We start from the raw sequence: 17113 nt of genomic DNA, 5'->3' as shown, positions 1-17113 counted from the left end.
TTAAAATGAACTCACTATGGTGCCTTGACAGCATATGACCTTACATATATGCTAATATCTCTACTTTCTTTTTGCCAAAAAAAAAAAGAAAGAAGTCAAGCACATAGACCTAGATTTTAATTGTATTGACTGGAGAGTTTGTTATACAGAATATTACTAAAATGTATTTTTTATTTTTTGTTTACTATTATTGTATTTTAAAAAGCTATTTTCTTCGCGTCATTTATAAACGTTCCCCTATAGAGGGTTAAGTGACGAAAATGTTTTTTAATGGCTTTAGTTAACTATAATAACTCTGGTGGTGCTACCTTCTGAAAATGCTGTCTCGGTGTGCACCTCCTCAGATACAACCTGAGTGTTGAGATGCCACATCTACTGTTGTAGCTACTCGTCAGGGCGCCATATTAAACCCGACGGAATCAGCGACGGTCCGCGGCTGGGATCGCGAGGAGCCCCTCTCCAAAACAAATCCCTAAACACACCTTTATTCACCCCGGGAATCATTTATGCATCGGACTGAATAATCCAGTCTGTTCTCAGACAGGAGTCTGGGAAGGAGGTTTTGTTTTAGTGTGTTTGAGAGATGAGTAATTTGACCCAGCGGAGCTCCGGCCTGGTGCAAAGGCGCACCGAGGCTTCGCGCAGCGCTGCAGCCGCAGACAGAGAGCGCGGATCCGGCGACGAGGACTACGAGCCCCGCCGAGGAGATGAGCAGGACGACGACGACAGCGGCGATGCCAAGGAAACCAGACTGACCCTGATGGAGGAAGTACTGCTGCTGGGCTTGAAAGATCGCGAGGTTGTTGTTGTTTTTGCTTTATTTTTTTTTAGTAACTTAACGTTAGTTGTCTGTTCTTATCTCTCATCATCACTCACCACGATCGCGTGATTCATAGTTAATATGTGAGCTCTTTAAAGAAAGATGCAGCTGGAAACAATCTGGGTTTTTTAAAACTCCTTTTCTTTTCTAAATTGATGACGTTTTGAGTTAAAAGCAAACAACAAAATGTTGTGTGATGCAATGTAGCTTTTAGCTTGCCTTGCCACTGCAGTTACAAGTTCTCTCTCTGACCCATCAGACTGTCGAAACACATCGACATTGCGTAAAGAACATTGTTTAAAATACCGAGTTATGCTTTTAACTGTCTAATACTTCAATTATACACCGTTTCCTATAGTAAATGATAACCATTGTGACAATAAGATGCTATGACATTATCTTATCATATCCACTTGAAGCTCAGTATGATGGTTTCAGATACAGTGAACATGTCAAGCAGTTGTTTATTATTATTAAGATTTATAATTGCAGGACGAATTAATATAGTTGAAATGCCTTCATCGCCCACTGAGATTAGTGTCACTAGTCACCCACATGTTCTAGCCTACATATTCTAACAAAGCATGTAAATCCAAACTCACAACAAGAAGTGTTTTGGACAAATCCATGTTTTTTCTACTTTTTTTTCATATAGTTTGCCTTTTGATGCAGATCTGAAACTTGAAACCTCTACTACTGAGTTGACATAAATCAAATCAACAATAAGGAAAACATCCAAAGTGGGTTGATAACCGTTGATAACCATCCATCAAATCATTTGTTTGGACTGCCAAATGTCAAGACATTTTTGCTCTAAATTAGTAGTATGTAGTTATGGATAAAAAGTTGTTTTAAAGCAATAACGTGGAGTTAAACATCCAGTTCCTTTTGTTTTACTTGCTAATAGGCAAGTAAATAGTCTGTTCTGTTTAGCATTTAGTAAGTTGTAAGCTAGTACAACTTCTGATCATAACCATTCATTGGGAGGGAGGCCACCAACATACTCCATAAAATTATGTAGAACTTTCTAATCCATTATCACACAACTCTGTAAGAATTCTTTATTTTCAGTTGAGTCTTGTGATTTTTTTTTTTTTTTTAAGTGAAGAAAGACCAGATCTAGTTTTAGAATTTGTAATCTCTTTCTCGCCATGAATATAGCCGGGGTAGCTGGCATCATGGCGTTAAACTATAAACAAACAAACAAACAAATGCAAAACTTTCTAAATGTGGGTTTTATTGGTTGTTACACTCATAGATGCCACAAAGGTAGAATGCTTCATTTTAAGAGGGAAGGTCATGAGTATGTTGATTATGACTGTTCTTAATAAAGGGAAAGAGGCAAAGCACCTAAAATTAGCCAGTTTGGTGTATTGACCGACCCTTAATTAAGGTTTATAGTAGGTAGTGAATTGTACCTAGCTCATTGTCTGGCCTTTGTAGTTAGGTTTTGGTTGAGCAAGCATTTGACAGGGCAGTGTTACTGAAGACACCTCTCTTTACAGCTCATTCATATCGAATTACTGCCTACTTTATGCTCTCAACAGCAATGGCTTTTGGGTACTATTCAAAATTAATTGTAGCTTATAGAAAAATGGCCAGTGTTTTACTCAGGCAATATGTCTTGGATCCTGCTTTGTCCACAAACCTCACACAGCAGGTTTCTGGTTGTTTTACATGTCAAATAGGCTATAAGGTTTTGGAGTTTAATGGTTTGATTGATCAATGGTTACTCGACACACTGTCAATACATGTGTAGAACACACTGCAATCAAATTGTAAAAAAATGATCTTGGCCTCTCAAACCTGGAATCATTGTGTCATCTTTCCACAACAGAGATTTCTAACAAATTGACTTTTAGATGGATATAGTGTCTTTCCCTGGTGTCATGTTAAGATGTTTATGATCAGTTCAACATCTTACATTGATCCTGGAAGTGTCATGCTACTGTACATTTTGTTCAGTATATTAGTTTTGCAGAAGTCTTCCTTGTGTTTTTAACAACAGTACACTGTTTTGCCCAAGAGCAACACAGAAGGTTTTTAAATCCAGAGGTAGCATTCCTGTCGCTTGTTCACAAAGCTCCTTTGGGTTTTAGATTACTGCCATTTTCAGACATTGAATATCATGTCGAGGCCTCACTAAGATTTGCTTATCTGTATGGAAAGTTGGAGAAAGGATAAATGTATTATCATAGCATGTTCCAACTTCCAGGTCTACAGTTTGCTCTTGCTTATGGTTGGCAGTTGGCAACAAATGTAGAAGTTGAAACATTGTCAAATAAAAATCTGTAAAATTTTAATATATTCTGGCTATTGGTTATGTTGCTTGATTCTAGGAGAATCTCACAGAACTTGTCTGAAACATGTCTGGGTCATATTTCATCCCAAAGTCAAAAGAAAGAAAAGAAATTAAATTTGAACCTTTGAGATTTTTTAGTATCATGCACATTACTATTATTGTATTACACTAATGCATTTTAGTAATGTGAATTTGGGGGAGAAATGTGTTTGACATGAAAAAGAAAACCTTAAAGTTAGCCAATGTTTTTCATAAACATTTTGTTACCAAAGAAACTGCTGATGTTCCATAAGCACCACCTACTGTCAGAGAGTGAATTTACATTTTCATTCAGTCCGTATGCTGTTTTTGTTTTGTGCAGGTGTCTAATGTAACATTATTTCACAAATCTAAAGTCAGACGATTCTGTTTTTGCTTGAAATTATGCAATCTAATTCAAATCAAAAACAACTGCTCATGCTACGTGTGTAGCATCTTTGTTGTGTAGCAAAATGCAGTGGTTGGTTGCCTCTAATTTCAAATGGCTACTGATATTTAAGGCCAGTTTGCCTGTTATAAAGCAAATAAACAACAAATAAATTTGCTGCTTTATCAACCAGTAAATCATGATTGGTGTATCACTAATTATACCATGGTCTGGGTGAATACTTGATTCTGATTGGCTGCAGGGTGTCCATTAAAAAGTGATGGAGGACACCTAGTAAAGGAGTTCTTAACTTTAACTTTCTGGCTCATAAGTTAGCTAAACTGAAGGGTTCTACGAGCTGAGCGGACTATAAATATCTCCGGTTGCTAAATAAACCGTCAGGCGTAACCAGGGAAACCAAGTTATTGTTTGTAAAAACTTTAGATTTCGATTGTAAAACTAATTAAAATATAAACTAATGTTTTAAAAATGTGTTATTTGGCAAGTGACCATGGTATAAGCGGGTTAATGCCCTTCGAGGTGTCCATTGTCAGGTATTAATGGACTCCGCTGCGCGTCAGACGGTTCACGCCTCGCCGTCGTCCATAAATACCTGGCAATGGACATCTCGTCGGGCATTAACCCTTCCTTAAGAGATGGCAACCCGTGACCTTCTACTCAGAGCTGTTTACGTCCTCGGAATTATGTGTTTCTATGCCAACAACACTATCATTGACGAAATGAATCTGCAGCAGTCGGGTGGTACAGGTTGTTTCATTCATTATATTAATGTTATGTTCTTTGACACATGAGGTAATTTAACGCTGTCTCTTGTGACGCTTTGCAGACTCTGCTCTGGCTTTGCACTTTCATGTGTTTTAAAAGAGGCATGGCTTTGGAGAGATCTCTCTGAAGGGAGGGTGGGATACTCTTAAAACTAGCTTGCTATTGCTATACTCTCTGAAATTGCTTATCCCACCTTTAATGGTTTTAATTATTTTATTTCCGTATTTTTTTTAATGTCTCTTTGTTACTCATTACTTGTATTTACTACAGTAACAAGCAACTAAAACTAAACCAAACCTTAAACCTGTAGTATGTCCATATTGTTTATTTTACACAGTATATCTATTTGTGTAAAAGACACATTAAAATTAAGCCATGTTTAAATACAGCTGCCTTAAGTGCCTTTGCATACTGAGCCTTTATCATGACTGTCTGCTTGTGTCTCAGCTCAGCTCTTAAGCCTGTTTTATACTTCTGCGTCGAACTAACGCCGTAGCTACGTCGTAGGCTGTGTGTAGCGCGCGTACCCTGACGTGCACCTCTCCAAAAATGTAACAACGCGTCAACTTTACGCGGACACAAGTGCTGTGATTGGTCTGCTAGAACCCCTCCCTCGGGTTTCACATGCTCCCTCTGCAAGAGTAATTGCGCGTAGACGCGGATAACGACGCAGAAGTATAAATGAAAACCAACGCGTTGCCTACAGCGTACAGGCTTCGGCGTAGGTCCGACACAGAAGTATAAAACAGGCTTTACTCTGGCTTTATGTTGTTGTCAGAGCACAAAGTACATCTAGTGTACTCACAGGACAGAGGACTTGTGCACAGTGTCAACAAGAAAACCATGACCAACCTTTCCTGAGTTTGAGTGCTGTATTGTTTAAAGAAGCAATGTTGTCTAACCTGCCAGAGCAAAAGCAAACCACAGTGATCCAATCAATTCCCAATGGACAAAATCCTGTCCTATATATCTTTTTGTTAGTTCTAGTTTCTCTCCTCGGATATACATCACAATTGGGAAGAAAAGACAGTGTATGTGCAATTTTTTACTGTCACTTCATTTATTTAATGCATCCTTGCTGAATGAAAGTATTCATTTCTTTCAGATAAAACAAACAAACTTTTGAACAGTAGAGTAGGTTTTTAAAGTATAAAGTAGTTCTTAATATGAGCTATTTTTTAATAAACCAAGCACAGTTTCAGCTGAACTTGTTCCTCATGCACTTTTGTTGTATGAAAAAGCAGCTTTGACATTTGATGATGCTTTTTAAGTTCCACTAGAAAAAAAAACGAAAAAAAAAACGTGATGTATGTCATCACTACACACCCACATGGCACACCCACAAATTATTAATGTCTCATTTTAAAATAGGTTTTTTTATTTTTTTATTAGACTTTTAAATTAAATAATCAACAATGTTACTGAATCTGAATAAAAAAAAATACAATAAAAAAAAACAACACAAAAAATGGACAGAAAATAGGCCTATATTAAAATAATATTAAATATCAATATATTAAAATCAGTATACAGTAGCCAACATTTGAAATGGATCAAAACCTTTCATCAAAGTTATGCATGAACTTTGAACAATACCTGTTCTTGTCTTAGGACAACTTTGATGAACTTTTTTGATCCACTTCAAATGTTGACTACTGTATTATTCTTTACTCAGTTCTATGCAACAGAATCCGATTTAACAGATTTCTTTTTTGACAGTTACCAAAATAATGTATAGTCTTATTAAAGATTATTATCAGAGCATTTGAGCAGAGCAGGGAGTGGATCAGTGAACCATGTCCCACCACAGGAGGGCTATTGCAAACAGATAAATTTCATGTCAGCGCGTTGTTTGAGCGGACTTTGCTTTTGCGGTGATCGTGATTGCATAAGTGGAGCGCTTGGAAAGCACGGACGCAGACTACTTGTATTCATACAACTGAAAGTGTATTCTGGGCTCCGCTCGGCAGACGTGTTCCATGCGCAGTAGATCGGCGTGTACACTTAAACACGCAATTTCCCTCCGCGAATTATTGCACATCTGGCTGTCTTTATATTGTTTTAACGTCAGATTGTAGAGGGTCCATGCTGTTTTTCCAGCGCAAGTGAAGTTGGTGCTTTTGTAGCCTAAGTGAAGTACGTGCGTCACAAAAAATGGGAGGCACGCAGATGTCCCCAAAGAGCCTCTGCGTACACCCTCAGATGACGATTTTTTACGTCATGGGGACCCTAGCGGATCCTTCCGCACGCAGAAAGTATAACACTGGCTTAAAGGCCCATTGAAGTGCCGTGGAACTTGCAGCTTTGTATGAGGCGTTGACGTCATTTCCACTGAAACAGGAAGCTAAGGCAGGACATATTGAATGGCTCCTCCCCCTTTTCAAATAGCCAATAGCATTTAGTTTACCTCACAGACTGCAAGTCGTACTTGACAGCATCATGGAAGCGAATCCGTAAATGCAAATTGTCGATTTTAAATCAATTGTCGAGTTCACGCGCGTGATCATAGGTAACTAAACCTATGCGTGTGAACTCGACAATCGATTACTATGGACTTCGACCGAAAACAGGATGTAAATACAGGTATGAGTGCTGGCTGAAATACATCACTTTTATTAATATCTTTCACATCTACTGCAGTCAGATTCACCCGGGCCATGATCACTTTGAAGGAATCACTCACATTGGCTGTGCACTTGTAATGACACATCAAGGATGTTAAGAGGCTAAAAGCTGGTTTAAAACTTGGCCCATTTAAGTCAACAGGGTGCAAATTTTAAAAAGAGGATAACACGGTGTAGGCAACACCGATTTTTGTTGTTGTTCTCTGTATTGACAGCACTCCAAATTTACAAAAAAATTAGCTTAATGTTAAAATTGACCGGAGTTCTCCTTTAAATTTTGATTTCAGGGGGCCTTTAAGAGCGTACACACTGAGCGCAACATTGAGCAGAGTGCGCAGCGCACATACAGAACGTAGAGAGCAGAGCACATCCGCACACACAGAGCGGAACACTGAGCAGTTGCTTCGAAGCTGTGCATCTTTGGAAGCGCAGCCACTTGCAAAGTTACAAAACATGCTGCACGAGTGCAACCTGATCGCTGAACTCGGAGAGGAGGGGCAGGGCGCCAAAAAAAACGAAAATGACATTTTTGACTGATAATTTTCGGCAGTCGAAAATTTTAACTTAAATTTTCAGTTTAAAGCAAATTATTTGTGGAAACTGACATTTCAACAAAAGTTAGATGTGATTTCTGTTTTTAGAACTTTTCAAACTTACAACATATAATGATTTATTACGTTATTATTCCTGTTGATCATGTATTCAAAATGATTGACTTGATTATTTACTCATTGTGCATCACTCTGGGGTTTTGCATGTGCCTTAAAAGAGGCCTGTTGTTTCCCGGTTGTGGCCTCTGGGATAGGGAGGCTTGGACCTTCACAAAGCAGGCCTTGTTAGTGCTGGAAGGATCCATCGCTCACTTCATCCACTGCTGAACATGACACTGCAGCAGATGGAGCTGCAAAAATGAAAACTAACATCATAACTATCCCTCAGTGTTGGAGAAAATTCCCCATTTTATTTCATAAAATTTAGTTCAAGTATTGACATTTGAATTTCATTGTCCACACCCCACAGGTTTTGAACTGGCATGACAACAGGAGAAATTTACTGAATTGCAATTCAAAGAAATGCAATAGTTACACAAATATATTACTCCAACAAGTTGTGTGATCATTACTATTTTGACCTTTTTTTTCTGGTATGTACTAGTATACATTTTCATTTCAGCTGATTAGACAAAGTGAAAATAACAGGCATTGTTTTTACCTCTTCCATTTTACCACACAGCACCACAAAATGTTCACTATGTTTTCAGATAACTCTAAGGAGCTGTTTTTCACAACACCATTTTTAACTAAAAAAGGAAAACTGTTTATGCATTTTGGCCATTCATTTACACGTCAATGATATTTTGGCAGCCTGAAATGCAAACTTTTGAAAATGGGTTTCAAAGTGCAAGTTTATGAAAATGATACCGTTATTTTCTCAGTGTAAACTACAAAAACCTGAATTTATGAAAACGGTGACATCATGCATATGCATATGCGTATTACGTGTTCAGTTTATAGGCATGTAGGTTTTCTTTACAAAGTAACATCGCCAACTACTGGACTTGGCAGCATAACACAGTGTTTTTAGTCGTATTCGTTTTGTCACCCTAAAAATAAATGGTGACAAAAATTGGGGATATTTTGGGAGATTTGATGGTGACATTTTAATTTTTAAGTATAATTACATACAGATTTCTATAGGTGACTTTTCAAACTTTGATTATTAATATACAACTTTATCAATCTTCCCCATATTTTGTCTGATAACGTTTATGGGAATACATGTTAAGACTGCAATTCTTTGTTAAATTCATATTTGAATTACAGTTCTTTTTTCACAAATTACAATAAAGCTATTTTTAGGATTTGTGTCTTATTTGTGCAGGCATAAATTAGATCCTTGTGTGAATGATGGGTCTTCACACAAAACAACTGGAGTCCATATTAGCAGTGTTTATCATTTTGAGTCATCTGTAAACTGTTTAGAAAAGTTTTCTTTGTTCACAAACCATTTGGATGGAAGTTGTATAGCTGCACTGAAGCTCCGAACCTTGATGGGGCATTTGTACTGACTTTCTTGGTTTTGTTTATGTGCAAGGGCTACACCTCCTTCTGGAATGACTGCATTTCATCAGGCCTGCGGGGCTGCATGCTCATTGAGCTGGCCTTACGAGGGAGACTGCAGCTGGAGGCCTGTGGCATGAGGAGGAAAAGCCTGCTCACACGGAAGGTAAGACACACTGTTCAGCACGCTGGAAATGATCATACGATAGGGAGAGGCTTCCTGTTTTGGATGCTTCCTTCAGCTGTGTTCACTTGCCACACACATTTAAAGGGTTAGTTCAGCCCAAAACAAAAACGCTGTCATCTTTTACTCACCCACATGTTGTTCCAAACTTGTGTGACTTTTTACAAGAAGATATTTTGAAGAATGTCGGGATTCCATTGACTTTCATTGTATGGACTAAAAAGAAAATAGAGCCGTGTTTTTAAAAATATCCTCCCAGAACGTCATTTAAACAGTTCAGATGTATTAGGCTATACTGATGGTAAAGGTTCAGTTGCAGAGGTTTCTACAAACACAGCTGGACTGAACAAATTCAGATGATATATTCTTTATGTGCTTGTAGAATTCAGCACTCTGGTGTCATTACATTTCCAGTTGTGTTGGACACTTTCTACCACAAGAGGGAGCACTTTGATATTAATTGTGTGTCAGGAGGTCACTTTTTGCGGTTGGTGTTGGCTGTTGGAAGTGAGAACTTTTATTATTAAACTGGGCTCAGATGTATCCCTGGAAAATGCATTAGATTTAATACATGAGTTAAAACTCTTTGGTCTTCAGTTGAAGTAGTTCATCTCCTTCACATGATTTTACCCTCATGATTCTCTGCCTTGATGTCAGTGGTGCTTTTGTGCAGTATAATGTTTTAATGTGTTCAGTGACGTTTCTCTTCTCCTTTTTCTTAGATTATATGTAAGTCTGATGCTCCAACTGGGGACGTGCTGTTGGACGAGGCTCTAAAACACATAAAAGACACTCAACCGCCCGAAACCGTGCAGAGCTGGATAGAGTTGCTCAGTGGTGAGTATCATTTGAGATCTGAATTTTTTCCCCTAATTACTTCAGCAATACCATTCCAAGGCTTTAGAGAACAGCATAAATATTACTATGTAAAAGCTGAAACTCTTATTTAATTATTATTTAATGGTTATTTTTTTATTATATTGTACTGCTGTCCAAAAGTGTTTATTAATGTTTTTGAAAGAAGTCTCTAAAGCTCACTATGGCTGCATTTGTTTGATAAAAAAATACAGTAAAACTGTAATATTGTGAACTACCATTACAATTTAAAATAACTATTTGCTATTTAAATATATTTTAAAAGTGCAATTTATTCTTGAGATGGCAAAGCTGAATTTTCAGCAACCATTATTAGAGTTATCAATGTCACATGATCCTTCAGAAATCATTCTAATATACTGATGATATATATATATATATATCATATAGTGATCTGGTGCTCGAGAAACATTTCTTATTATTATCAATGTTGATGAATAGAAAGTTCAAAAGAAAAGCATTTATTTAAAATAGAAACCTTTTGTAACATTATAAAAGTCTTTACTGTCAGCTTGGATTAATTTAATGCATGCTTTCTGAATAAAAGTATTACAAGTCTTTTGAACAATAGTGTAAAATTGGGTAACACTTTATTTTACAGTGTCCTTGTTACATAGGTTACATGTACCATAGTAATAACAGTACATTATGCATAATTACATGCAACTAACTCTCAACCAAATCCTAATCCTACCCTAACCCTAAAGTACATGTAGTTGCTAAATATTACTCAGTACTTAAATATATAATTACACTGTAACAATGACACTTTAAAATAAAGTGTAACCAAATTGTATTAAATTGAACCATTTTAACCATTGCTACCTGCTAAATATACTTTGCCTGGTGCGCATAAAACATCTGGATCCAGACTCACTTTGGTCCAATGATTGAGAGAGATTTCTGGGACCTACTGTGGCTATGAGCTCAGTTGGAAATGTCTCAGTATGGAGAGCTGAAGGGTCAAAGGGTGAGATCAAAGCGCCTGAGTGAAGGAGCTGCCATCCTCGTTTAGATAGTGTATAAAAATGTGCTCCGAATTAGATCAGAGCCATAAATTACTGCAGCCTGATGACTAGCAAATGCTTGAGCACAGCCTGCTTTGATCCTGTGCTGTCTGTGCTTCTCTGCTTCAGCACAGGAGCTGACCAACTGAGCTGGTGGTACTCGCTCAAGGGACTCTAGCATGACTTCTGCATTCAAAATTCCAGTCTGAAACTTGTGAAAGACTTAAAACGGCGGAAATCTAGACAAAAACATATTAAAACTATTAATAATGTAATGAGCCTGTAGGAGCAGCTGTCAATAAATGGGATTATACTCTTGAAAAAAAGTGTTTACCCGAAACTAGAATAGGGATGCACAATATAGCAGTGATTAAAAAAAAAAATGTAGTGGTAGTAGTTTTTTATATAGGTATTGGTTGATATTAGATATCTAAAGGGATAGTTCACCCAAAAACTTAAAATTCTGTCATCATTTACCAACCTCAAGTTGTTCCAAACCTGTAAGAGTTTCTTTCCTCTGTTGAACACAAAAGAAGATATTTTTAGGTAACCAGACAGTCGACGGTAGCCATTGACTTCTATGACTATACCATCAACTGTCTGGTTACCAACATTCTTCAAAATATCTTCTTTTGTGTCCCTATAATTGTGCATGCTCATGTATCCCTGTTTTTACATTTAGATTACCTTTGCTGTCATCTAATGCTCCATTAAATTTAAGTTAATCAATAAAAGCACTAATAAATTTAATGACAAAATGAATGTCCTTTTTTTCATACAGTACATTTAATATTGCCTAAAATACACTTGCATTTAAATACCTTTTTTTTCTTAATGTTTATTTTATTTAATTATGCATAATGTAGAATTATTATATTAACCGTTTATTGGCCCTAATAAAATAAATAACAGCTTACTGATATTGACTAGAATTAGAATTATGGTGCAACCCTTCATTTATAATAGTAATTATAAGTAAATTATAGACTTATGTCTAACAGCTGTGCCAATAAACGGAATAGAAAATAGCATTTTTAAAGGTCCCATTGCATGAAAATGTAACTTTATGAGGTTTTTCAACCTTAATATGAGTTCCCCTAGCCTGCCTATGGTCCCCCAGTGGCTAGACGTTTTGATGGGTGTAAACCAAGCCCTGGGTATTTTTGAGAAAATGAAAGCTCAGATGGGCGAATCTAGAAATCTTCCCCTTATGTTGTCATAAGGGGAAAGGTTACCTCCCCTTTCTCTTCTTTGCCCGCAAAGAGAATTTGGCCCGCCCATGAGAAAATGAGCTGCGCCAGCGCGATATCGGTTTTTCCTCGAGAGACATCATGGCTTGCAAACGAGCGAAGCATGGCAGTTGCTCAGTGTTTGGATGTACAAATGAACAAAAAAGTATTTTTTTAGTTCCTTCATCCGAGCCTCTGAAGAACCAGTGGGTTATGTGAATTTCTGATGTGTAATATTCAAGTTCAGACAGATAATCTTTCTCTCAAAGTCGTTCAATACTGTTTATGCATCAGTAAATCAAGCCAGTGACTAAACTATCAACTTCACGTCGTTTCTCTTAGTAGGATGAAAATAATCTTACTTAAACTGTGATTAATGTATATATACAGAAAGCGATCAAAGAATAATCCCTTTCCAATCGACCAAGCTGTCAATCACACAGCGCGAGTTTATCTGGACACTTGCCAAAACTCGCTATGAAATCAATGACGCTGTTACACTGCACAACGAAGCTCTTTCTGTACTTACCTCATGTTTGCATTGGTGAAATCATTAGTGAGAGTGCAGAAACTGCGTTGCAATAAGATCTTTATTCACGCAGTCTGTCATCTGCTCAATGCTCATCACTGCAACCTTTTATGTGATGGGAATAGATCTAAATACTTAAACTTCTCACGATTCGTTAATCCCGATAGCTGTAATAGTAAAAACGTATATTAACTGTAATAGTAAAAGTTTTCGAGAGAGTTCCACATGTAATGCTAGATATTTCATATGCAAGCATGTCAGCCAATCACAGCAGTGGGTGTTTACACTGAAGTCTCACAGCAGACACGCCCCTTCAAACAGAGATTATAACAACTTTTGATCTAAAAAACATACTAACATTATAAGGGCACCCCAGGAAACATTCTAAAATAATAAAATAATCCATGCAATGGCACCTTTAAGAACAGTGAAGTCCATTCAAGTAACGCACTCATATCTTTCTTCTGAACTCACCTTGTGCTGCTGTTGTCAAAGGAGTGATGAAATCATCTTTATTTGCATTTCTGTTTTAATACATTGCTAAAAACTCCTAATTCCTAAAATAAATGTAATACATTTTGGCAGCAACTGCACAAGGTGCAAACAGGCCTGATTTGTTCCATTTCTGTCCTTCACAATGAAATGTCTCAAATATACAAGCCTTATGGGAGCTGTACCTCTTACGCCAGACTTTTTAATGGCTGCCACAGTGCCTTTTCTGTCAGTTTTTATTATTTTCGTGACACTTTTTGGTATTGTAAGTTGTAGCTATAGCAATTTCAAGTATATTTGTATAGTGCTTTTCACAATACAGGTTGTATCAAAGCAGTTTCACAGTATTAAATTAAAATAATACAACAAGGTTTGTTTCTAGTGAAATTTATTGATTGATAAAATTAAATTAAATATTCCCAAAATATCCCCAACTGAGCAAGCCAAAGGCAACAGTGGCAAGGAACCGAAAAAACTCCATCAGGTGACCTAATGGAGAAAAAAAAACCTTGGGAGAACCCAGGCTCAGTCGGGGGCCAGGGCAATAAAAAAAAATAAAAAAAGGATCTCTGTCCTTGTTAAATAAAGTGAATGTTAGTTGATGTCTGGTGCTGAAAGTGCTTGTCTTTTGCAGGCGAGACGTGGAACCCGCTGAAGCTTCACTATCAGCTGCGTAACGTTCGAGAGCGCCTGGCCAAGAATCTTGTAGAGAAGGGCGTCCTGACAACAGAGAAACAAAACTTCCTTTTGTTCGACATGACTACACACCCCCTTACCAATAATAATATTAAGCAGCGCCTTATTAAGAAGGTGCAGGAGGCCGTGCTGGACAAGTGGGTGAACGACCCTCATCGAATGGACAAACGCATTCTGGCCCTTATATTCCTAGCCCATTCCTCTGATGTACTAGAGAACGCGTTTGCCCCGCTTTTGGATGACCAGTACGATCTGGCCATGAAGAGAGTACGGCAGCTGCTGGACCTGGAGCCTGAGGGCGAGAGCATGAAGAACAACACCAATGAGCTGCTGTGGGCTGTGGTGGCCGCCTTCACCAAATGAAGCAATGGGAAATAAAACGGTTGGACTGGTTAAATCAGGTTTGAGAAGTGGTTGACCTGGTGCATCAAAATGGAGTCTTGGTTTTCTTTCCTTGTAGATATCTCCCTTCCTCCCTACTCTCTCTCTGCAAGATCTGTCATTGGGTTTCTCTCTTTTGTTTGACCGGTGTATTTTGTCCTCCTTTAATCGTTTGTTCATTTGAATGCATTTGGGTACTTTCTCACCATAGACTGTTGGAACATTTACATTTTGCATTGCTGCATAAAACGGCCTGTTTTTCATTGTTTCCTTGCCTGGACATCCGTGATGGGTACCTAACAGATCTTACAATGTTTTGTCATCATTTTCATACATTTAATTGGAATTGATTCATTGTGACATAAGCTGTGTAGGCTACGTCAAAGCAGTATCTGCGTATGGTAAGACACAACAGATACTTAAGAAAATAAAGTACACTACCGTGTATCACATTTTTAATTTCAATTTGTTGTCAAAATTTGTTTTCATACTAATAATGGGGCCTGAAAAGAAACCATTACCTTTCCTGAAAAGAAAGGTAATCAAGGACTAAATCCTGATGTGATAACATTTTAGTGGTTTGTGGCAAGTGTGCTAGCGCTAGCAGCTTCACATTCACACTACTGAAACAAACAAAACACACTACTGAAACAAAACAAAAAAAAACAGTGTTTTTAGAGAGGAGTGACGAAGTTCAGGCTGTTAGAGGACCTGTCAAGTATATTTACTGGGTGGATTATCAGCAATCTTTTATGAGAGCTCTACCATTGCTATTCCTTCCGTTTGGTCCATAAACACCTCACGAATGCTTCAAACTCTACCTCTTCACACATTTATTGTTGTGACTCCTCATTAGCTTTCTCTTGTGTTACTTATGAATTTCAAATACTTTTATGTGCCTGAGATTGGTTATAGGATGCATAGCTCTCAAGGTGAAGGATGTACTGTAGCTCTTTGTGACGTGGCATTAATGGAGCTAGATTCAGAAAGCGTTTGTTACTCGGTTGCTCAGTAGTCTTCATACCTTTTGTATATGCCTACCAGAAACTAATTTGAGAACCACAAGAGTTTAATAAAGGAATCTGTGTCCTCCCTGCAAATAAAAAACATCTGTATGGCATACAGCTTAATTTTCTTTTAATATTTTTCTATTGATTTATGTAGAGGTAAGGGCAAGTCTTCAAGGTTTTAAGAGATGTTTTATGGAAATGGTTTTGAATGTCAAAAGATTTAATTCATGTACTCACACTTCTAAACAAACATAGGATTAAAAAAAAAGATATATATATATAGACTTTATAATGTGACTTTTGTATGTAAGAGCAGATTCCACCATTTTCTCGAGTCAGTATATTTTTGATAGTATTTTATTATCATTTGCTGATTGACATTGCATTCTGTCACAATCTAGTTAAATCTGTATATAGTTTCTTATGTAATCATGCTGCTTACCACATGAGCAAACTCTGTATCAAACCTGTTCATTTTGCCTGGCATGTAAAAGCTTACACAAGCATGTCTTAATTTTGTTTTTACGCTATGAAAATCTTTTGAGAAAGCCTTCATTCAATCACCATATTCTAATGTTTTTTTTTTTTCATTATGCTGATTTTTATTCAGTTTTATAGCAATAATTTAAATCAACATGCTTTTGTTTTGTTCTTTGTTTTCTTCACAATGATGCTAAATGCTTGCTTCACAATAGTTAATTGTATGTAGCGATGGTCTGGGAAATCCACCAATTGTTTGGAAGAGTCGACCTATGGGATTTTCACCTGTCTGAAAAGTGTCTCGGAGTAAAAGACAATTAAGATCGTGTGTAGCTTTAGGACTCAATATAAAGGGACCCCAATGTATATACTTTCTTATTACAATGAAATAAACTATGGTCTTGAAAGTGCCTCAAACATCATCTGTTATTCATTTTGTGAAAAAGTAAGTGCTGCTTTTGATGCATCAGATTAGTTACATGCCATGGCGTTTTTGTTTTATTTCTCACATATAGGAGACAAAAAGCCATGATTATACCATGATACATTTTTTTCACTGATGAATAGAAAGTTATTGCACCCTCACTGAATAAAAATATAAATTTCTTTAAAATCTGACCCCAAACTTTTGAACGGTAGTGGGGACATGATTGCAGCTCACCTTCATCTATGTCAGGCTACAGTTGGCCTCTGCATTGTGCATATTCTCTGAAGGACATATGCATTTACTCTTAAAGTTAAGCATTTGAAACTTGTTAGTTATACCGTTGAGTAACACTCTTTATATAACTACTTTATACAACCACTAATGAGTATTTCAGCTATTTAAGTTGAGGTATGTTGGCTTGCTGACAGTTTTATTTCATTTCATTCCATAGCATGAAGAAAATCATTGCTATGATACTAGAAAAATAAACTTGAACTTGAAAAACAAAGCTGAAACGCTTATTGAGAATGAGTTTGTGTTTACCCTGTTGAGAGTAAACAGATTTATTCCACTGTATTTTGTGAGTAGGGTTTCTCTTATGTCAGGGTTCTTGTATTGACACACACTTCTCATTTGGTCATTTTTCAATTAGTCTTTGAGTGGTATTTTTCCCATAGCAGTGGATGTTTGTTTACAAACTATATAGTGTTGTTGAGTCTGGTCTATTCTTGTGCCTGGCCTGGTGTGATGTCTGGTTTCTGCAGACGTTTGGCCAGCTGTGGTGGAAGGTTGTGCCGTGTCTGC

General features: G+C 37.2%; 1 protein-coding gene across 1 annotated transcript; it reads left to right on the top strand.

Annotated features, from left to right (window-relative positions):
• The first annotated feature begins 342 nt into the window (after positions 1-342).
• On the top strand, positions 343-16821 carry golph3a (golgi phosphoprotein 3a). Its single transcript, XM_081366496.1, has 4 exons — positions 343-799; positions 9033-9164; positions 9905-10019; positions 13950-16821. Exons 1-4 carry the CDS (start codon positions 584-586, stop codon positions 14372-14374), a joined length of 888 nt encoding a protein of 295 aa, XP_081222622.1. The 5' UTR covers positions 343-583; the 3' UTR covers positions 14375-16821.
• The last annotated feature ends 292 nt before the right edge of the window (positions 16822-17113 follow it).

This window comes from Scardinius erythrophthalmus (assembly GCF_964197995.2).
Source record: "Scardinius erythrophthalmus genome assembly, chromosome: 5".
Classification (NCBI taxonomy): domain Eukaryota; kingdom Metazoa; phylum Chordata; class Actinopteri; order Cypriniformes; family Leuciscidae; genus Scardinius; species Scardinius erythrophthalmus.
This window is presented reverse-complemented; position numbering and strand designations above follow the sequence as displayed.